The sequence below is a fragment of the Abramis brama genome (assembly GCF_963993115.1).
Source record: "Abramis brama genome assembly, chromosome: 25".
NCBI lineage: Eukaryota > Metazoa > Chordata > Actinopteri > Cypriniformes > Leuciscidae > Abramis > Abramis brama.
In genome coordinates, this window is record NC_139987.1 from 22,453,166 (window position 1) to 22,476,913 (window position 23,748).

At 37.3% G+C, this 23,748-nt stretch overlaps 1 protein-coding gene across 3 annotated transcripts; it reads left to right on the forward strand.

Annotated features, from left to right (window-relative positions):
- The first annotated feature begins 120 nt into the window (after window positions 1-120).
- Window positions 121-23,585, forward strand: antxr1b (ANTXR cell adhesion molecule 1b). Of its 3 annotated transcripts, none has more exons than XM_084105354.1 (18): window positions 121-747; window positions 4,081-4,152; window positions 4,524-4,595; window positions 4,959-5,040; window positions 5,121-5,154; window positions 7,093-7,172; window positions 7,461-7,529; window positions 7,659-7,739; window positions 8,876-8,936; window positions 9,091-9,189; window positions 11,321-11,390; window positions 13,160-13,373; window positions 13,908-14,003; window positions 14,312-14,356; window positions 16,932-17,027; window positions 17,133-17,300; window positions 19,583-19,663; window positions 21,715-23,585. In XM_084105354.1, the coding sequence occupies exons 1-18, from the start codon at window positions 593-595 to the stop codon at window positions 22,138-22,140; spliced, it is 2,001 nt and encodes a 666-aa protein (XP_083961480.1). In that variant the 5' UTR covers window positions 121-592; the 3' UTR covers window positions 22,141-23,585. The 3 variants fall into 3 exon arrangements, with proteins under 3 accessions (XP_083961480.1, XP_083961481.1, XP_083961482.1); XM_084105355.1 differs by having other exon boundaries at window positions 152-747; window positions 13,160-13,238; XM_084105356.1 differs by lacking the exons at window positions 121-747; window positions 4,081-4,152; window positions 4,524-4,595 and adding an exon at window positions 4,728-4,793.
- The last annotated feature ends 163 nt before the right edge of the window (window positions 23,586-23,748 follow it).

Below are 23,748 nucleotides of genomic sequence, written 5' to 3' on the forward strand. Positions count from 1 at the left end.
TCATTCATTACACTGGCGTGCCAAATGTCCCCACACTACAACAAAAATAAAAGTCACCACACTGTGGCAGCAGAGAAGAAAAATACCCTCAACAAAAAGCCCATTCAGGGAAAGAGAGTTGAGAGCAACAAAGAAAAAGAGAGAGAGAGTCAGTGTAAAACTGTTTTGAACGTTTTTCCAAAACTAACCATGTCACTCCCTCTTTGTATTGAAGATAAACCCCCATTTTCACAGAGATCCAGACATCACCAGACCTAATCAAATTATTTCATGAAGAATTCAAACTAACTCAAGTCACTGTCAACAAACTGTATGTCTCAGGGGCACATGAGGGCCAGCACTTCAAGAAGCCTGAAACACATCTGTGGCAGCAGCACAGCAGTATTAGAGTTATTTGAGCGTGAGGGAGTGATTCAGGCTCCTCAGGATCTGACTGCAGCTCCAGGACTCCAGACCTGCTCCAACCTGGATGGATCACAGGCAAAAGAGGCTGCAGAGTAAATCATCTCCACCAAAGTTGGATGTCTTGCTTTGAGGGTTTGCTGGGAAGTGCCACTGACTTGTGCAAGGCTGCCGTTATCAACCTGGAATAATGTCCATGGACCGGCGTGGAGGTGACAGGCTGCTCATAAGCTTGTTTGTGATGCTTATCCTGAGGCTCAGCTACTGTGCTGGACAGAGCTATGAACGCTGGGAGGCTGGGTCCTCGTGCTATGGAGGGTTTGACCTCTACTTCGTGCTGGACAAGTGAGTGTTTCCATTTCCATAAGCTTTGAGAGTGTCTTTAAGCAGTGTAATGACACCTGAGAATATGATGCTGTATAAATATAAATTCATCATCCATACAAACAACCAAAGATCAAGCAGGAAATCATAGTTATTATGTCTCCAAAGAGACACATCAGCAAGCAATTCAGACTTTCTGAACTTGAAGCATCATTATAGTCTCTCATGCCATCTATGATGCAAATCATGACATTTTAGGTTTGAATGTTCCTATATATATGGCATAAACCTCTTGTAATCTGAAGGTCTTTGAAATGTGTCATTTACCTCGAATTTATATTCTGTGTAGCAAATAATGAATTTATATCGGAGACGTCTAAGAGGGTGAAGCATGAAAACATTGATTTAGACATGGTCAAAAGCATATCACATGCAGAATAAATCCTCAAGCACAGAATTGCACTGCAGTATAGGTTTTGTATTGTATTTTTAATAGCTTTGTGGATGCCATTTACCATAAAAATAGTAACTATGAGGACAACAACCCACCTCCAGAAAGAGCTTGGCAAAGACATAAAGAAAAGAAAAAAACAACGGAAGACCTTAAGTGATCATAAAAAATAAAAAAAAACACTAAAACAAATTACAAATTAATTTATGCTTGTGGGATATTTTGGCTGTGAAGGATTATTTTCCTTTGTCTAGCTCTCCTGAAGGTTCTCCTGAGTGGAGCGTTTAGAACTGTTTGGGTTCCTCATGTGCTGAACCTTTTCACCAGCAGGGCCAGATGTTCCAAAGCCTCAGAGCTGTCTTGAATCAGAGTTCGCATCCGAGCACAAACGATATGGAGATGAGAAAGAGACCGAGGGGAGGGAGAGACAGAGAAAGTATGCCATTGTTTAGTCATGCCAGTAACATTCTTCATTTAAAAGCAAAGATAAACTCAGAGAAAAGACTCAGAGTGAAAAACACACACCCTGTGATGGATAAAGAGTGCATTAGGCAAATGTAATATGCATCTAAATATTTGGATTTCTCTTTGGAGGAAGAATAAAACAATGCCTTCATTGTGCAGGACAACAGCCCAGATTTTGGATAAGTCTTTTTATTGATGGTTGAAGGTTCTTATCTGATGAGGTCATTGTGAAGAATTGGCTCACAATCCAAGTTTCATTTTCCTGTTGGAACACTGCAAGCGTGATTTTTTAGCGTGATATATCGCAAAATATCACAACCTCCAACTCAAACACTCTCTATTGACATCCTTGATACAGTGTCTGCTTTTGTATGCAAGAACGGAAATAGTATGAGTATGTTTTTCTTCCATACTTATTATATAGTTCTTGATTTAAAAAAAAAGTGAATTGTTGCGAACACATACACTGAAAAAAAAATTGGTGTAGGGTTTACTTTGGGGGAAAAAACAGATCGGCAAGTGGTTCAGCGTTTATTCAAAATTTTCTGTTTTTTAACTCATTAAAATAGACAGTCAGCTTTTTGGACACTAACAAGATATGGACCTTAAAAGGTTCACACTCACTTTCCTCTTGTCGAAATGTTCCAAATTTCAAATATGTTTTAAAAGAGAATGACTATGTTTAAAATAAAGTTTGCAGTAATAGGAAAAAAATGATTTATTCTCTACATATCACCTCTTCACTCCTTTGCTTTCTAATCTAGATGTCTAAAAAAACAGCCATTGTATATTACAAAAGCTTGTGGCTCTTTTACAAATTGCTTTATACGTCATTTTGGTTAAAAGCAGCTGCTTAATGTATAAATGTACAGTGGTCTGGGTCTCAAACTTAAAGTCTTGGCCTGGATCTGCATCTTGGCTTATGGTTTCAGACAAAACTGCAACTTATTTGCAAAGCATTAAAGGTGATAGTGACCTCAACTACAGGTCAGTAAAGTATTGCAGAGAATTTCCAAGAAATCCATATAACGGCCACTGAAAAAAAAAAAAAAAAAAGTTGAATTTGAATACTACAATAAATTCCATCTTTTATTTCAGTTCTCTAAAATGCTTGGCCTTGCATGGCTCGTCTTTGCCTGAATTTAAGCATTGAGAAGTTTAGGTATAGCCATAGGTCTTGAATGGTCTGGTATATTGGCTCCAATTCCATATCTTCATACCAAAAAAAAGAAAAATATATAGAAAATAGAACAGTAATAGAATTAGAGACAATATTAGACTGTCCACCATCTGTTGAATTGATCAAGACTGAATTAGCAGCACTGGTGTGTTTGTGGGGGTGGAGGTGCACAGAGGAAAGCTTATGCTGACTTTGGATGGCTTCAACGTCGCTTACGTAAGCTTAGCATATTTTTTTTATTTGTCTCCACCACAATTGCCCCGCCAGATGAGCTATTACACAAGCTGAGCCGTTAAAGAAGCCCACTTAACAAGAACTTAGCGACTAGATGCTCGGATATCATTCTCTGTGTCAGAAGCGTTTTAAAACTACTTTTTATGACAGTTGGACAGGGACATGCTGCCATGCATATCTGTAATGAATCTTGATATAATCCTTAAATAGGGTATCAGGAGTGTGTAATTTCAGGGGAAAATCACCACAACATATGACTATGCAGCCTAAATCCTTTTGTGGATTTAATCAATCATGTGAACTTCTAAACGGTTTCCAAAGAGTTGGGTGTTTCCAAAGTAGGGTCGGTATGTTACTTTGGCAGATGATGTAATGTCTCAGACAGCAGTCATAAATGTAGACCTATCACCTCTGGTCTTGCAATGCCAATATGACAAAATGACACCTAAGATTGCATTCACTGATATGACCTCTTGCATTGAAAAACTGAGCCAAATTCATCCTGCATGCTCGTGTTCATTTCTTTACTTTCAATGCTTTTCCTTCCTGGTAGTTGATTTTCTTTTGCAGTGGCCTAAAAAAAGTGTGGGAAAAAGAGCATTTGGAAGACAAAATAAATGTCACTGCAGACGTCAAAATAACAAGTGGCATTCGTCAAGAAAAAAAAAAGATGAAGCACGGCACTTTTCAAGCAAAAACATTTCAGAAAAGACATTAGTTTTTGAATAATAAAGGAAATATAAAATGCTACAAAAGAGTAACTGATATCATACTACTGTACGTCCAATAAAACCAAAACACTAGTCATGATATGAAGAAAATATGGAGCAAATATGAAGAAACATTAGTTTCACCTGCAGTATTTATTTGTAGATGGCTCTTAGTTTGATATTTTATCTAATGAAATTCATTCATTCATTTTTAGTGTTGCTTAATTGTCCATATATTTGTACGACAAAAGAAATGTTGATTGCATTGCTAAAACTGAACCCTTAATGCATAACATCTTTGACATCATTCTCAGGTCTGGAAGTGTACAGCACCACTGGAATGAGATCTACTACTTTGTTGATCACCTTGCACACAAGTTCATCAGGTGACTCCAGAAACTCAGCATGCCGTATAGGTTTTATTATTATTTGTGATCCACTTAGTGTCATTACTGCAATGTATTTATTTTTTTAAAAATCGGTTATGTAACCTAAAGTTTTAGGTAGCTGTTGTATTGTGTTTAAAATGCAAAGACTGCACACTTTATGCAATTTTGAGTTGCCACTGTCCAAGAAATAGTATATAAATAAAAGGCTGCAAAGCCAATTTAAGTGCTAAGGAATAATGACAGCTTGTATAGCAGGAATAGCTATAATGGAACTCCTACTAGACCCTATTAATGTCAGCTTGTCGGCAACAACTGCATGATGGTCTGTGAATAAAAAAATAATTTGATCTATTCTGCTCTGTCTTCAGCCCCCAGCTCCGCATGTCCTTTATAGTCTTTTCAACGGAGGGAAGGATCCTGATGAAACTTACAGAAGACAGGCAAGAGTTTATAACACATGCTGTGATTTCATACTGCCAACATCTCTATAGCTGAAAAGCTTTTGACTTTGTTCTTTCTCTTTACTTGCTGTGAGTCTGTCAGCTTTATTTGTGTTAATCCAACTAATCAAGAAGAGCTGGCAGCATTCAAATCATGCTGGTCCAGGCTTTATGCTGGCTACCGTTGGTTTGGCTCTGGTAAAAATAAAAATAGAAATGTTAATTAACATGAATTGTATCTATCTTTTTAACTATTTGTTTAAATAAAAGGCAGTAAGCAAATATTGCATGAAGTATAAATACTTTTTAATTGAGTAAATTGCCATGAAAAACTGTCAAAATGCTACAAATCTTAATATTCAGGGATCAGATTCGTGCTGGGCTGGAGGAACTTCAGCATGTCTTACCAGGTGGAGATACCTTCATGCACAAGGGTTTTCAGAGGGTAAGAGGTTATTGCAAAATACACTGAAGTACAAATCAGAACAAACGCAGTTTATTAAAAAAAATTGTGTGGTTTTCTAGGCAAGCGAGCAGATCTACTATGGAACCGGTGACGGTACGTTACGAATCAAATTCCTCTGGTAACTGACTTGACTTTTTTTTTATTTAGTCTCTGGAAAATAGTGATCTATGACACTGTATTATGTTGAATATCAAAGTTTTTTGTGTCTACTTGTTAATGAGGGATTTGTGGACACATTAATGTTTTTAGATTTGTGGAGTAAAAGTTATAGTTTTTATTTTGATTTAAAAGAAATACCCTAACATTAGGCCCTTGCCTTGGGGGAGGGGTGGGTGGGCTAAATGTTTCTATTTATTTCCTATAATAACACATTGGCTGATGCATCATCATCCTTCACATGCTAAACTTATATCTAAATAGGTTACAGTTTGAAAGTGAATGCACATTATTCTTAAGGGGGAATCTTTCCCCATGTTACCTTACTAGGCTATATCATTTTTTAACGCTGTTACAACAACCTTAAAAGTTAAACGATGTTTAAATTTAGCACATTTACGAAGTAGCCTACATTAATTTCACTTGGAATCGGCGCAAGCAGGAATGTCGCTCGCTAAAAAAGCTTTCATACATTTCTACATTTTTGACAATGGGGAACTTTTTTTCCCCACGAAATTTTACTAATGTTTGTGACTGCACCAAAGTAGCCTATGTTTAAAGATGTCACATTCGCTTGTTCTTTCGCCTGACGAGGTTTGTATCGGATGTACATCGAAAGAATATAAGTAGGCTACTGTCATTATCGTGTTATTATGTTTATCCATTTCAAAGAAACTTGTTAAACACAGATGACGGTTAGCTAAATGCGCTATATGGTTGCCAAAAGACAATGCAAGACTGCGCGAGACGAACCCAAAAGTACGATTGATTACTCTTAGAAATTACTGTCAGAAATTCAAAAAATAATTGAATAATTTGCTCTCTGAACCATTCTAGGAGGTTCTTCCCACGTTGTGTCAACATCTGTGGCACGTTGTATTTCTACTATGGCAACGTTGCTGTCTATGTGCAGCAACTGCGAGAAGACAATTCATTTTTTATGCTAGATTTAGATATCCCCCATTTGCATGTTATGTTTTGTGGTTAATTTTTAATTAGTCAGATGTTAGATAATTATATACTTTTCGAATATTGTTTATCATTATTATTATTTATGGACCTAACAGGAAATTAATTAGGCTATAATCAACACCTGCAAGTGTACACTTTGAAGAGTAAAAATGACATAGAAGGTTAGCTAATTCAATTTTATTAAAACTGCATATGGTAATAAAATTGCACTTCCAAAAGTAACACGTGAAAAAAGAAGAAGGAAAAAAACGCACAGGAACGTAGTTGAAAGCCATTACTGTAATTTACACAACATCGCAAACTCCATGAATTATCAGCTAACTTTATTCTGTCCCTACAGTTAGACAGTCACATTAGACAAGGAAGTTGTTGTGTTTGAATAATTACGTATCTTATTTAGCTGAGGTAAATTAAACACAATACTCATGTATTCATCCTCGATGAAGAGGTCGGTTGAAATTTAAAAGGCTGATTCGCGCTTCAGGGCATGCAGTGACTAGTACATGTCGTCCAGTGGTTGTCCAGACACCCTTGGCACAACCTTATGGCCCTGAACGTCGGTTCAATGTCAACATTGTGACAACGCTGTAACAACCTTCACCACAACGTAGTAAGAAGGCTGGGTACTTTGTGCCAAAGTTCTGTGTTTGCTGGGTTCTATAGACCAGTGGTTCCCAAACCTGTCCTGCCGGCACCCCAACACAGCACATTTTCTTTGTCTCCCTAATCAAACACACCTGATTCAACTCATCAGCTCATTAACCCATGTGATAATGAGCTGATGAGTTGAATCAGGTGTGTTTGATTAGGGAGACAAAGAAAACGTGCAGTGTTGGGGTGCCGGCAGGACAGGTTTGGGAACCACTGCTATAGACTATTATAGATTCTCTCTTTCTTTGTTAGGATACCGCACAGCGAGTGTCATCATTGCTCTGACAGATGGAGAATTGCGCGAGAATGAATTTGACTTGGCAGCCAGAGAGGTGAGACCTTACACCTTAGATCCTGCCATATTTTCCATTATTTCTCCCCCGAGCATGAAAAAAATCGATTTAGCACCAACAGCCTTTAGCCCTGACTTTACCCGTGAGGCAGCAGCTATTAATAAAATAAACTGAACCTTGGACCTTCTTTCTCTCAGACTGTCTCTTTTAGCCTATTATCTAGATAATATTTGCATAGTTTGATATTTCACATGTGCTGGCTCTAATTGAATATATGCAACCCAACACATCTTTTTGAACCCTGTCCTTGATCTGATGAAATGGCAGGCCGGTCGCTCACGTCAGCTGGGAGCTTCTGTGTATTGTGTTGGCGTGAAGGACTTTAATGAAACCCAGGTAAGGTGACAAAATTATTTGCCCCTTGTGAGCAGGTCACCACGATCTGGATTTTTCAGCAACTGATGTACAATGTAAGAATGAAAGAATAGAGAAGAATAATTTTCATGATTTCTCATTCGGTCACAGCTGGCAACAATAGCCGACAGCGAAGATCACGTCTTTCCTGTTAATGATGGCTTTGAAGCACTGCAGGGGGTCATTGATTCAGTGAGTGAATTAATTAAACTCAGTCACAGCTACTCTCACATATTTCTTTTCATAATTTTATTGATGCATCTAAATAGCTGTTCCGTGCACTTTTGAGACAAAAAGCATGGCGTCTTTTAGCCAAATTCTAAGGCAGCGTTGCATGTATCATTCACTGAAAAGGCAATCTGATAATGCGATTCAGTGAAATAAAAAAATATCTTTTAAAAAATAGTTCAATCTTATTTAGAGTATCTAATCAAAAAAAAAAAACACTGTTACACATGCCGATACACATTGTACGATTTTGGCCTGTCCCAGACGAAAGATGAACAAACGTGGCGATTTCTGTGGTCGTGGCTCCTAAACAGTGTTGCTACGTCGTACAGTGTGAGAGGTTCTGCCGTTCTGCCAGCGATCATTTTCTGACAGTGTCAGAAATTTAGCATGATCATATCAAAGTGTGTTTGCTGCTACGACCTACGTCTACTGACTAGCCAATAAAATGATCAACGTGACATGGCGCTAAAACTTAAAACTACCTCAAGCTCCATTTGCAAGATTAGCATGCCAAGCTGGCTTGTTTACTAGCCATGACCACGTCCATATTCTCCTCTTTCGCGTCCTTTTTTTTCAGCGCACATAAAAACCACAATTGCCAAAGATAAACTCTATTGAAATCAATTGTGAGTTGATGCATATTAGCTGCCCATTTAGAGCACTACAATCAGTCATTTATGAGTTTGCATGAGTTAAGGCCCGGGTATACTTCATTTTCCATGTTCCGCTCCATCTCGTGCACAGTTAAGCGAGCCTTTCAAAATACACTCCTTTGGCGCCCGTGAAGTCTTGTGGACTTCACATATGCGCTGTTGTACGCACACCATCCGCACGGCCACAAAAAAAATTGGACTGCACGAGGAAAGACCCTCCTGATGACGAAAATTACGTCACACGGACAGTGTGCAGTGCTTTAGAATGGTGCATACTGTATGCACTAGAGAGAAAGCCAGCTCACTAGGTTTGGGCACAGAGCCTTTATATCACACAAGTAAAACTTACAGTAAGTTGTCAAAATTGGTGGATGTCTCTACAATAAATTGACTATGACATGCAAAACATTTAAACGTAAATGCATACATTTTTTCTTGCCTCAGATTCTGAAGAGATCCTGTATAGAGATCCTCGCCGTGGAGCCCTCGAGTATTTGTGCAGGAGGTAAACTTACGTCAGGCCTGAAGCAAAGACCTAGTTCAGACAGGCAACAAAAATCAGATTTTTTTTTCTTATATATTAGATTAAAAAGTTTTTTTTTTTCTGTTCAGGACACATGTATATAACATAAAACGCAATGTGTTTCCTCCCCTCCCAGAATCCTTTGAGGTGGTGGTTCAAGGGAACGGATTCCTTCACGCCCGCGATGTGAGCAGAATCCTTTGCAGCTTCCGTATCAACAACACCCTCACCGTGAGTAAGTGAAAAACAGCACAGACAGATTCCTGTTCCTTGCATTGCTAGCTGTGAGCTGCTGAATTATTAATAGGCCATCCTCTGTTAGCATTAGCTGCTAACCCAAATGATCTCCTCAGTTGATAAAGAACAAAAGTGATAGTTGATAAATGACTGAAATCTTTATTCATCCAGGCCAAGCTCAACTCACCAGTGGAAATAGAAAAATAAGCATTGTCTTCAAGCATGTGGCAATGCAGACAGCTTTGTTTTTGACTTTTGTAATGATAAAGAAGCCAATTGAATCCAAATGTCAGTATGGCTGCCGTGTTTTCTGCAATGGTCTCGAGAAAGGTTGGCCGCAATACTTGTAAATCACAAGACTTGCCTTGAACACAAACCACATGTGCAACAAACACACATCTACACACCATTAAAAAACACGCCATGGAAAATATTACCAGGACTTTTGGTTTGGGATATTAGATGTTTTTAATTGTTTTGTATAGGTATTGGTTTGATTAACATGCGTAGAGTTAGACCAATGTCACAAAAAACATATAGGTGAACAAATTTAATTATTTTAGGGTATGTCGTAAATTATACTCCCCATCATATGACTCTTGCATAACTGTTACATTTGGTAACTAATAAAATGGCTCAACGCACAGCGCCTGGAACGCTGGATTTATCTTGGAAGTGAATGGCTAGAAATTGGTCTGCTGCGGTGTTGATGTCTTAATGATTTCTGAGCTCTGAGCTTCTATCCTTCTCTCTCAGCTGCTGTTTTACTTAAAGAATATCAGATGGCACAGGGGAATGCAGGGCCCATCTCACCAGTGCGATTCTCGGCCAGGGTAAATGAGGCTTTGGAGTCAAACATTTTCCAGTTTCTCATTTTTCATGTGGAAAATGTCAAGAGGATGAAAAATTATGCCCTTCAGTTGTAGGCTGAACCTCAATGGTAAAGATATGCAATGCAGCTTCAGTGTTTTTCTTCTGAAAATAATTATAAGTGGTAATTGCTAAGGCAAGCATGTCCATCACTTATACGTAGGGTTAGGGGCTTTTCAAAGATCCTCAAATAACTTGTTTGTGCTATATAGGCATGAATAATACCTCAAAGAATGCGGTTTATTGAGAAGAGGTGTGCTATTACAAGGAAATGAGCAAAACAACCCCATAGACTTACAATTCAACAGGGATTTGAGGCATATCTACAGAACAAAAGAGACTTGAGTGTGAACACTTCTTACTTGAGACAGGGATTCACCACCTAGTGATCACCCAAAACTTCCTAGAAACTACATAGTAACACCCTGGCAACCAACCAGATCACTGTATCATCTTGGTGTTGAGTTCTGCATTAAGCACTATAAAAATCTAGTTTATTATGGATTTGTTTATTAAAAACAGCAATAAGTAATGTTATTTTTTGTGGACATTCATAAGTTTGGGGTAAGATTTTTTTTTACGTTTTTGAAATAAGTCTCTTATGCTCACCAAGGCTGCATTTATTTGTAAAACAGTAACTGGTGATATATTAAAAAATGTAAAAAATAGCTGTATTCTATTTTAATCAAGTTTTCAGTGTCACATGATTACGGAGCACCTAAAGGAACATGGTTGTGGAAAAAAAACATATTTTTCAAAAGTTTTGTGAGCGAGCACAAAGTTTCTCCAGGGAATGCAAAACATTTTGCGAGAAAACGCTAAAGCATTGACATTATTTTGCCTCCAATCTAATTTTTTTTTCATCACCATGTTCCTTTAGGGGCTCCTTATATGATCTTTTCAGAAATAATTATAATATGCTGATTTAGTGCTCAATTAACATTATTATCACTTTTCAAAACAGTTGTGCAGCTTAATATTTTTGTCTTAACATTATAAATGTCTTTACTGAAGCTTTTTATTCAATGCATCCTTGCTCAATAAAAGTATTCATTTCTTTAAATAAAAAAGGAATCTTATTGACCCCAAACTTTTGAACGGTATGAAACTAATTTTGTAAGGGTGGTTCAGATTGGTTTATATGTTGAGCTGCTGTAAAATGATCCACAAATACATGGTAAAATGAAACAGAATCACTGAGATCAATCCTAAGGGCACTTGCCAAGCTGCTTCTTGTCCTGTGTGTTGTTATTCTCCAGTGAAGAGGCCTCTGGTAGTTGAAGACACGTACCTGCTCTGCCCAGCGCCTGTACTGAAGGAGGAGGGAACGTAAGTGTTGCTGGAAACTCTTTCTTCAGCTGAAGCAAATAAAGCTAGAATGGAAAGAGAAACACACAAGCCAAGAAACAAATTCAAACACAGGACAGAAAGACGCCCAGCTCTCTCAAAGGCATTCTTATTCCAGGCTTTTTAGCTTATGAAGCATTGTAAAACATCTTCATAATTTTATATGTAGCCTCCTGTACAGTAAAAAACTATTAATTGAAATCAAATTTAAACAACACATGTAGTCACGTTTTAATTTACAGTGGAAACAGTAAAAGGAAGTCCCTGCATAACCCATCGTAGTTGATTCTATTGTATTAAAAATATTTTTTTGTTATTTTCAGATTTTACATGATAATATACATTACCTAAAAATGCATCACAGTTTCCACAAAAATATTAAGCAGCAAATCATCGTCTTATGGGTAATTTTTTTTAAATTGAGATTTATACATCATCTGAAAGCTGAATACATAATCTTTCCATTGATGTATGGTTTGTCAGGATAGGACAATATTTGGCCGAGATACAACTATTTGAAAATCGCCTTTAAAGTTGTCCATTTCTATTGGCGATTGTGCTGCATCCATTCACAAAAATAAATGTTTTATATATTTAAGGTGGGAAATTTACAAAATATCTTAATGGAACATGATCTTTACTTAATATCCTAATGATTTTTGGCATAAAAGAAAAATCTATAATTTTGACCCATACAATGTTTTGTTGGCTATTGCCACAAATATAGCCGTGCGACATAAGACTGGTTTTGTGATCCAGGGTCACATATTAGAATGATTTCAGAAGGAGTAATGGAGTAATGATGCTGAAAATACAGCTTTGATCACAGGAAGTAAATCACATTTTAAAACATCTTCAAATAGAAGACACATTTCAAATTTGAGTAATATTTCACAGAATTACGTCTTTTACTGTAAGTGAAATATCATATAAGTGGAGCATTTTTAACTTTATAATACATTTAGTACCTTAGTACGTTTTAGTAAACATTAACAAGCACTTTTTCATCTTTCTAGCTATTTGAATATCTATTAACTAATGATCCGTTAAGCATTATATAATGTCTATTAAAGGTAGGGTATGGGATTTGCAAAACGGCCGGCAGATTTTGAAAATACATAACTCAAATGGTCCTACCTTCTTTCCTCCAACGCTGGCCCTGACTCCACTCATTCGAAGAACATGGACGCTCAATCATGCACGGGAGGGGGTATGGTACAACCGTTTGATTGACGAACTTACTGTCCAATGATTCTAGGTGGTCTTGGAAATGATTGACTGCAGTTTTTCGAGTCCTGCCCGTTCCACAGATGATTAAATTGCTTAATTTTCATTTCAGTGCTTCTAACTCAGTGGCTGTAAGTAGGTTAGGAATAGGATTTCAAGTGATTTAAAAAAAAATGGACAAAAAAGAGAATCACATACCCCACCTTTAATGATTTAATAATGAAAGTTATTATAAAGTTTTACCACCCCAGGATTAAGAATGGTAGTGTATATGTAATTTTATACACTGTATACCCACATTACCTAATTTTTTTTGATTAACCATGAAGTTTATTTACTTAATAATTTTAAGGTAACGGTTTCTTAATTTTTTTTTTAGTTAAGTCAACTTATCACTTTTTACAGTGTACGTGTGGAAAAATGCAGAATGTATTTAAATATGAAAGCTAAATATTTCATAAAAGAACTTTAAAAAAGAAGAACAAAACAAGTCAGACATTTTTGTCTCTCTTTTTCATTCATAGGTCTGCCTCCCTCCATGTCAGTATGAACAACGGCCTGAGTTTTATCTCCAGTTCTGTGACCATCACGACCGTCAGCTGTGTGAGTACAGTAACCCTGCAGGGCAGCAGTGTCAAGCCCACTACCACTGTTACACTGGGCAGAGCCACTCCCAGTACCACTACACTGGGCAGTTCCTCTAGCTCAGCTCCATCTTCAGTCTACCCTCTGAACACAGTCAGTATATTCTGTCCTTCTTGCCCTCTCTAAAATCCAACGCTCCTCTGGTGGGGTGCCTTTCCAACAGTACACTGGTAGATTGCAGCAGATTTGCTATACGAGACAGAGGCCCAAAAGCATGTGAATTGACTGAACACCATTGTTAAGGTGTTGAACGTGTGATCTCATGAAAACATGTTCACCTGAAAACCAGAAGATAAATATATAAATAAACATGAATACAAATTATTTTCTTTGATTTTGTGGTGAAATGTGACTGAAATGCTTTGTAAAGGTTTCGTGAGATACTATATTTAACTTCAGACAGGGTTCCAGGCATAGTCACTCACGCAGAGATCCAGATACTGTTTTAAAAAAGCTCCTTGCATAAATTCCTATTAATATTCTCTCCCTAAACTCCATTACACCGCAAACTTTTAAGTGGAACCCCATCCAGAAGGGTTTGAGTGTGGCATGAGGAAGATTATTCAGTGTTTATTTCCTTTGGACCATAAACCTCCCCTGGATCTGTGTTTCTGCTCTGTCCATCAGACCGACGGAACGTTCTTGGCGATAGCGCTGCTGATACTTCTGCTGCTGATCGCTATGGCCACACTCTGGTGGTTTTGGCCCCTCTGTTGCACCGTGGTAAGTCTCGCACTGAAGCCCCTCATCTCAGCTTTCTTTTTCAGAAGTTACCCCAACCGGAGCCCAAAATCCAGTCATTACTGCGCTGAAAAGTGGTTTTCAAGCAGTTTTTGAGCCTATGATGTCTCTTCTGAAGTGCAAATGAATGTGAAATTTTGAGCCATGGAAAAAGTCTTGCTAAGAAGTGAGCAAGATGGGATAAAAAGAAATAATTTTTTTTATTAAAATCTAATTTCCATTCCTTCAAAGATGATTCCTGTGACATGAAAGACTGTAAAAAAAAAACAGTTTCTTTTCATTTGCAACAGATCGTCCATGAACCGCCACCGCCACACGTGATGGACGACAGTTCGGTAAGAGATGCTTTCTTTTGGTTTTGATTTTCTTCCATGTTTTTCAGAGCACTAAACGATGTCAAGATCACATATTGCAGTCAGCAGTTGGAGTCCAGCGTGAAAAATCTGATTTATGTCCATCTCCAGTCCGGCTGTTAACATGAAAATGGACAGTAACTGAAGCTGCTAAAGTGATAGTTCACCCAAAAATGAAAATTCATCATTTACTCACCCTCAAGTTGTTCCAAACCTGTATGAGTTTCTTTCTTCTGCTGAACACAAAAGAATATATTTTGAAGAATGTCGGTAAACAAAAGTTGATGGGCCTCGTTGACTTCTATAGTATTTTTTTCAATACTATGGAAGTCAGAAGGGCTAGTCATCTGAAGCAGGGTTATTATACTTAAACTAAATCTAAAACCATATAAGAATCATTTTTGTTGCTTGAATAAAATAAACTTTAACTGAAATAACACTGGTCTCAAGCCATGTGATAGCTTTGTGTAAACAGATCTATATTTAAGACATTATTCACTGAAATTCTTCCCCTCTGCCATAGCTCTCAAGTCACATTTCAAACAGCTCGACTTAGATTGGAGAGCCAAAACAGAGGGGTAGAATCCTAGCAAATGATCATTTAAATCGAATGTAGATTTTCAATGCTATGCCTTGCTGTTTTGGTAGGAGCCACAGTGTATTCTCATCATGAAACCTTTTTCCTCCAACAAGATTTCTTCAGAGGGTTTTGCTTGTGAGGAGACGCCAGCTGACGTTTGTTCCAAACATTTGCTCAGCAAAGTTTTCACAGATGTGGTCCTGGGTGCCAAACTGATAATGACAAAAGACAGAAAGCGTCAGAAAATGATGTGATTTAAGGTCTCGAATTTTCAAATAAAATCCACCCTGTAATGTTGATGAATTTTAACGATTTCCCCCCCTTTTGGACTAGGATAAATGTAAACATCTGGAGACGACATGACAAAGAGCAGTTCCACTGTTAAGGAATTTTTGTAGCCCACTACCTCTTCAAGTTTATGAATTTTTGAGAACAATTTAATTGTCCATAGCACATTTCAACCTGGACACGTTGTAAGTCTTCCTCTTTCCAAGTCTCAGATTTCTCCTTCAAAACAGGAAATTCCACAAGCTTAAAGCAGGTCTTGCAGTGTCTGAGGTAACAGTCGGCAGTGGAAGTATACACTGATCTCTTATTCCTGCTCTCAGGGCTCATCACTGCAAAATGGATATCTTTTAATCTCAGAAAGATCAACTGTGCTTTACTAGGGATGGGTCATGATGGTTGAAAACAATTCACACATACATATATTAACTACTGTTCTAAGATTTACTAAGAATGATGATTATATTTAGCAAGGACCGCATTGAATTGATAGAAAGTGAGATTGAATACATTTACAATATTTCGATTTCTAAAAATTCTGTTCTTTTGAACTTTGTTCATTAAAACAATTCTGGAAAAAAAAATTCGGTTTCCACAAAGATATTAACTGTTTTCAACACTGATAACAATCAGAAATGTTTTTTAGCAGCAAATCAGCATTTTCGAATGATTTCTGAAGGATCATGTGACATTGAAGACTGGAGTAATGATGCTAAAAATTCAGCTTTGATCACAGGAACAAATTACATTTTAAAATATATTCAAATTGAAGACTGTATTTTAAAAAAATCTTACTGACCCCAAACTTAACACATTAAAAAAATATATTTAAAGTGTAACAACAATTTTATGAATTGTTTTTTTTTTTGCTTCATCTATTAGTCAGTTAGTCAACAGTTCTCCCAAAACAGCAGAATTAAAATGGAATTTAAAAATTACATTTAAAAAATAGTTTATTTATTATTTTAAATGTATCATTTTAAAAATTAAACATTTTTCTTAAACCCTGAAGACAGTGGCAAAAGTTTCAGCAGAAGGTAATCTAGGGTAATACTCAAAATAGAAATAGTTCTTCTAAGAGAGTTCGTCCTCCTAAGCTCATTAAAACAGTTGCAGTCAGACTGCAATGGAACATATGGAAATTCAATTCTGTCTGATTTCTTATGAGCCAAGAAATTCAGATGACAGGAAGGTATAGGCTGACATCATTTCCTGGGGTGCTTGGAAAGGATTATTTTTACATGGTTTTGAACTCAAAGTGTATTTCAGTTCATGAGAATAAATAATTACGCCCTTAGCATAATCAAATCAAACAAAGGATGCATTCATTTGTAATTGGCTCTTCCAAACACTTGAATGATCTCTTTAATGCCTAATAACTGGGTCAGTTTGGCTGGTTAGCATAAGCCAGTCAGCCCCTGCAGCTAGATGAAGTAACTACACCATTATCTATGCAAAAATCATCTTTGTCTATTATCTTTCACTGAATTTTTTTAAGTAATGGCAAATATTTCACTATATTCCTGTAGATGTTTTAAATTGCCAACGACAATTTTTAAGTTAGCGAAAGTTAACATGGAATTAAAATCAACTATTTATTTACTATTTACTATTTATTTTACACAGAGATGCATTTTCACAATCCAGCCCGAGATTCACGACAATTTTTAATAAGAATGTCTTTCTCTAAAGGATGAAGAGGATGAAGGCTACCCAAAGAAGAAGTGGCCAACAGTGGATGCTTCGTACTACGGTGGGAGAGGAGTTGGTGGCATCAAAAGGATGGAGGTAAGTCAAGGGTGTTTGGAAAGAAAAGAACAGCTTGCATTCGCTGCGGTCCACTGCAGTGAATGTGTGTTTGTGTGTGTGTGTGTGTGTCCATCACAACTCCAGGTGCGCTGGGGAGATAAGGGATCCACTGATGAAGGAGCCAAACTGGAGAAGGCCAAGAATGCGCGGGTGAAGATGCCAGAGCAAGAGTTTGAGTTTCCCACCACACGGACCCTAAACAACGGCATGCGAAAACCTATCTCCCCTCAGAAGTGGTACTCCCCTATCAAGGTAGATCTGTTTAAGCCAAAGGTTTTGTTTGTCAAATTAAAAGTAGGTTAAAGCCAGACCTCCTTCAAAACGTATGAACGCGCACAACAGAGTCTTTAAACCACCACGAGACGAGAGACAAAGTGAACTCTCAAAGTAGAAAATCACGGGTTGCCATCTCATAATCATAGTTACATGGCGTGAAGCTCGTTGTTTTGGTTGAGGAGGAACTGTAAAAGGCGGATGCTGTTTCGGTTGAGGCCCTCTGTGACGCGTCTGTCTATGCATAGCAAGTAACGCGCTGATGATGTGTGATGTCTGCGCGAGCAGGTGCGCAGAGGAATGGAAAATAAATACATATGATATGATCATATGACAATGATTGGACGAACATTTTTTGGTCCATATTAATGTATTGTGACACGTTGGATGGTATTCCCACCAGACGTTTTTTACTTTTTACACCAACAGATGAATTAATTCACAAAAGATGACAGTATATATTACTATTTTTATTTTATTTTTATATATAATTTAAATTCTTGATTCACCATGTTTTGCTGGTGAACATCATTGCATTGCTGGCCAACCTCTAATCAGCTTGGGCCAGAGTTAAAATTCACATTAGTCTAACCAACTGACCAGGGATGGCATTGTAAAAGGTAACTTTTACGAAGCCAAAAAATGTTCAAATCCCAGTGTGTCCTCACAAAAACACATTACACAACAGCTATGGATGACCCAGTACAGTGTCATGCTTGCGTTATGCTCGTCTGGTGGACAAGAAATGACGTGGCCAGGGTATGGAAGACTGGAAGGAACTCAGAAGAAGCGGCGTGCTGTTGTGGTGGCCTCGGCCAGTCCGGGAAGCGGCTCATGCATTGTTTCATAATGTCTCTGTCAGATGGAAGGGGAGAGTTGATATAAACCAGACGCTGAACCGAGCTGACCCAAGAGAGATGAGCTTTGCAGAGCTGGTCTGTTTCCCAACAAAACAAACTCCTTTTCTCTTTCTCTTCCACCTTCTTTCCTCAGGATTATGTTGGGTGACAGTCCACTCTGAGAGGCAGAGATTAAACACAAACAGGTTGAGAAAAATGAAGACAAACTTCAGTGTGTGTGATTCTGCACAAAATTTGCTCTCAGTTTAGTCTCCATTGAAGCCCACGACTCTTCAAGAAATGAACTGAGATGTTATCCAGGGCAGCGTGAGGCAAATGTTACTAATAACTGTTTTCTAAGAGAAAATTATTTACTGTACCTCAGGGAGTTACTGGTGGTTCCAACAGCCAATACTCTATTGAGCTATATTAAACTATTTTGGATGTTTTGTCACATTGGAGACATTTGTTTACTAAAAAGCAAGTCTAATGATTTGTAGCTGACTTATAAATGGAAATCCATCCCAGCAATCTCAATGGAATTGCCACAAAATACAAAAATCATAATCCAATTATTACCAAGTGGCTAGAATTGCCACATAAAAATAAAATGAAGGAATTTTTCATTTAAAAATGTTCACAGATGTTCACATAATTCACAAATTAAAATGGTAGTTAAATGTAACAATAAATAAAAACAAAATGAATTTTAATTATTTTAAATGATTTCCAGTTGCTTTTCTTAATCAATTTGCATTATCCACTTGTTAATCAAGTTTAAAAAAATAAATAAATAAATGCAACTGGACCCTTTATATGTGGAAACAATCAATGAATTTAAGACATGTTCCTTGGACACACACTGGCCACCAACAAAGGCAAATGTTGTTGAAGATTGATCAATTTAATTGTTTGTTTATCAATTTGAAAGTGACATTTTATTATTATTAAATACATTGATACTTGATTTATTTGTGTGGCACTCCTAGTCTTCAATATCTGAGAAAAGTAACAGGTGAAATTATCTGTCTGCTACATCCTACGCAGTTTATTTTACTGCCAAATAATGAGAAACTTGACACGTCATTGAGTTGAAAATACAAAGTGAAGAGTCAGTCAATTAGGTGTTACAATTAGATTATTAATTAGTGCATTTCTTTCTCATTGCTGTTCCACTTATTATATCTCTTTGATCCAGACAGGAAATTAGAAACTTAGAAACTAATTAACACTGCATAAAATGAATGTAAATGAAGTACCTTGGTCCTATGTCTCTTTGCACGGCTCTGGGTAGTCAGTTACAGATTACCCTGACAATCACTTTTGCTTTGTTGATGAAGTGTGTTTTGCAGCTTGAATTTCCCAGCAGCATGCTCTGAAGTGTTGATCTCCTTGAACCGCTGTTGTGTTTGAATCTTTCAGGGGAAACTGGATGCCCTGTGGGTTTGGCTTAGGAGAGGATATGACCGTGTATCCGTGATGAGACCTCAACCTGGAGAGAAGGTGATAAATAGTGTCATGCATTACACAAATGCTCCATAAAATTGCAGATATTTTGTCAGTTTGTGGCTTAAGCATATATATAAATATATATTAAGGGTGTAACAATATATCGTGTCACAATATATCGCAATACAAAAATGCAACAATGTGTACCGTGGATAGTGACAATATTTATTGTGTATAGTTCACCCAAAATAAAAATGACTGTGAGAAAAAAAATCAAGTTTTCAGACTTTTAGTGTCAGTACTACATACTACTACTATACGCTGATTTCACGCAGCCGCCATTTTGAAATCGAAAGTGAGGCTCCGGTGGGAAGAACCCCGGAAGTAAAGATAAAAAACAATGCCTTGGACTACCAACCTGAAGCTGCTGCCGCGATTTACACTATTGGATGTTAATATCCAATATAGGATATATATATAGTTCATTCCTGCTTCTTTTTTTTACTTTCTGAATTATATATAAAAAATTATTTTATTTATAAATGAATTTCACTGTATATAGTCTAAAGTATGAAAGAAATGTATGTACAGTTTTAGAATTGACACAACATCATCTGTCAGTGACAGATTGATTGCAAGCATATTCGTCTAAAATAATTCTGTATTTTCAGCTTCAGAATCATCAATATTTTTATTCTGGTGTCAATATTGTCCTGTGCATTGGGTTACCAGGCCAAGTCCAAGCCTATTCATTTACACCCACAATGTAATATAAAATTTAGCATTTTAATCAACAGTAAAAAAATGTATCATATCATGAGTTCAGTATCGTGATATGTATTGAATCGTGACATGAGAGTATCGTTACACCCCTAATATATATACTCAGCTGTGCTTATTGCTTATGTCTGACAAGTTAGAAAAACACTACATTAAAAGGCAGAATCTGTTTCCACATAAGGAGGTAATAGTAGTTAATGCCCAGAAAAGCAGACCTCTGGGTTCTTCCAGAATCTATTCTTGTTTAAAATGTTGCAGGCAGATTGTGAGGATCACGTGAAAACCAATGTGAGGTATACTGAGGATGAAAGGAGGCCAGCTGTTTGCAATAAGTGCAGTCAGAAACAGAGGCAGAGTGAAAGTACTCAGGACTCTGGGATTGGTTCAGACCAATAGGACCAGTTTGCTAATATTCCTTCTGCCTAAAGGAATGCACCATAGTCTGCTTAAAGCATCAACCACCCTCCCCTTTCCCTCAGAGGAATGCACAGAGGGGGGGGTTTAGGGTGTCTGATCTGCTGTGGTAAATAGAACAAAAACGCTGGACAGAAATCAAATGGCCTTTTAAATTAAAGCAATTGGCCTGCTTTGCATCTTCACAGGGAAACAAGAGCTTCTGTTGATACTTTAAAGCAAAATTTAACTGCACTGAATTATATTACACAAAACTGGGCTATATTCATCTCACGAATGGCATCTTTATTATTCAGAGCCATACTGTGGGAAAAAAAAACTGCTTTTAAACAAGTAGAAACTCTTAAACTCTTTTCCTTGATCTTTTAAAATAAGAGTTTGTTCTACTAAAAACATGCTTTGAATAGTAATAGTGCAAAAACAGCTTATTCTGATGTTAGAAAACAGAAACTATTATATGCTACCGTTCAAAAGGTTTTTTTTAATGTTTTTGAAAAGGCTCTTCTGCTTACCAAGGCTGCATTTATTTGATAAAAAAAATACAGTATTGTGAAATATCATTACAATTTTAAAATGTATTTTTTTCCTGTGATCAAAGCTGAATTTTCACCATCATTACTCCAGTCTGGAAAACGTCATGCATTTTTTTTTGGTCAAGATTCTTTTATGAATATAAAGTTCAAAAGAACAGCATTTATTCGGAATAGAAATATTTTGTAACATTATAAATGTTTTACTGTGACTTTTGCTCAATTTAATGTGTCCTCGGGGAATCAAAGTATTCATTTCTTTAAAAACAAAACAAAAAAACTACTGACTCTTTTTAGGTTTTCAGAAGCTTAGTACACCCAAGTGTAAAAACATATAAAAGCTTTTATAAATGGATTTTTTTACTTTTTTTTACTCTCTAGGGTCGCTGTATGAAATTCACCCGTATGAAATCCTGTCCACCTCCTCGATACCCGCTTTACAACAACCCCTCCAGCCACATCTACAGCCTGCCCCATAGCAGATGCCCTCCTGTCCCGCAGGGCACCCTGCCGCCCACCCCACGCTGCTCCGCCCACTCTCCCACCTCCACCCTGCCCCCTTTGCCATCAACCCCGCCCCCAACATCCATAACCCCTCCCCCTTACACACCACCTCCAACCAGAGCTCTTCCTTCTACCAGTCTGAGTATCAATGTGACTCTGCCTCCTCCTCCTCCTCCCACACCGCCCTCATCACCCAGCACCTTGACTCCGCCCCCTCAGGCAGCTCCACCTGGGCGAGCCCCGCCCCCTTCTCGTCCACCTCCACGCCCAGGCCCCGAGGACCCACAGTTCTACCAGGACTGAGTAGATCCAAGAGATTTGCACAAGAAAAACTGCTGGTTATGCTGGTGGCAAAAATTGAGGCCTACGTTTTCCAGGCTTTAGAAAGGAGCAGAATGATTATTACAACTGGCAATGTCTGCAGATGGCAGTGACTGTATTGCACACTTCATTCTGATTGGTTGACAAACATTCAAAGGTGTTAATTTTCGAAAACTGCACGTCTATGAAGTAGGTCTAGGTTTGTTACCTTTCAGAATCACCTTGCCATGTTCTTTATTTTGTTTCATATTAACAGAACGCCAAAGAGATACAAATGATAAACATTTGAATAAAAACATAATAATATCCATGGAATATATAGTTATTTGAACAAGTGAGAAATATATACACATCAACATGAGGTAATGGTGTCTTCAAACAGAATAATTGATGATAGACCATTAAATAATTGAAGACTATTCGGCAGTCTGTTGACAATTCTTTGGTAATAAAGTAGCCATATTCTAATACCTACTGTCTTCATTGTTAGTAAAAATGATTCCGTAAATTACTCACATTGTCATCATTATTAACATCTTAATTAGTTTTTCAGATACATTAGAAAAGGTTGAACGAGAAGCATCAGTATTACAGATCCTGTTGTACTTGAGAGATCATGTTCAGCTTTGATGCCTTTTGAATAGGTCTGCAGGATACAACTTTCAAGTGACTGCAACAATGGAAGGGAACATTGACAAAAACTGAACCCAGAAGAAAATTAACATGTTTGAGCCATACATTTCCAATTTCCAAGGAACAATGAGGAACAAAGCAGGCTTTTATTTTGTATATATGAATGCTTTCCAAACAGCTGTGCTAAGAATAGATCAAAATTCATGAGTAAAAAAACTCATTCTTTAATTTAAATGTCATCTTTTGTTCTGTTGTTTGCCAGTGATGCATTTAAATGGATAGTTCACTGAAAAGTGAAAATTCTGTCATCATTTACTCACCCTCAAGTCACTCCAAGCCCATTTGACTCACAAATGAAGGATGTCCGGGATACTCTTTTCCATGAATTTCATATATTTCCCAGTATATTCTGCTAAAGAAAATCACACAAGTTTGAAACGGCGTGATAATAAGTAAACGATCACAGAATTTATAATTATTCTGCAAACTATTCATTCATGCATCAAATATTTGCAGTTTTTTTTTAACTTCATCAATGTATTTTTATTTCTCATGCTGGGTTGAAAGTTTGTGCTTGAGCTGTTGCAGATGTTCAGTGTGTGTCAGGCTATTAATTGTAAACGAAGAGCATGTTTTTTACATGCTTCAATTAAATGTTGGAATTTGTATTTGGGTCAGCATAATTTATATGGGCTATCATGAATTTCAGCAAAATAGCATGTTTTGAATTCTGAAAAATTATGACTCAGACCTTGAAACCATCCATACTGTTGATAAAAGAAACATTCAACTTGAGCCACGAGTCACATGTCCTTATATGCAAATCAAATTTCCAGAACTGGAACTGAATCGGATTTATGAGCGTCGATCAACTCATTCTTAGTAATGATTAGCAGCACACTTATGGATTACAGGTTTACATTTGAAGGCTACATTAGAGTGTTCCTGTTCTACACA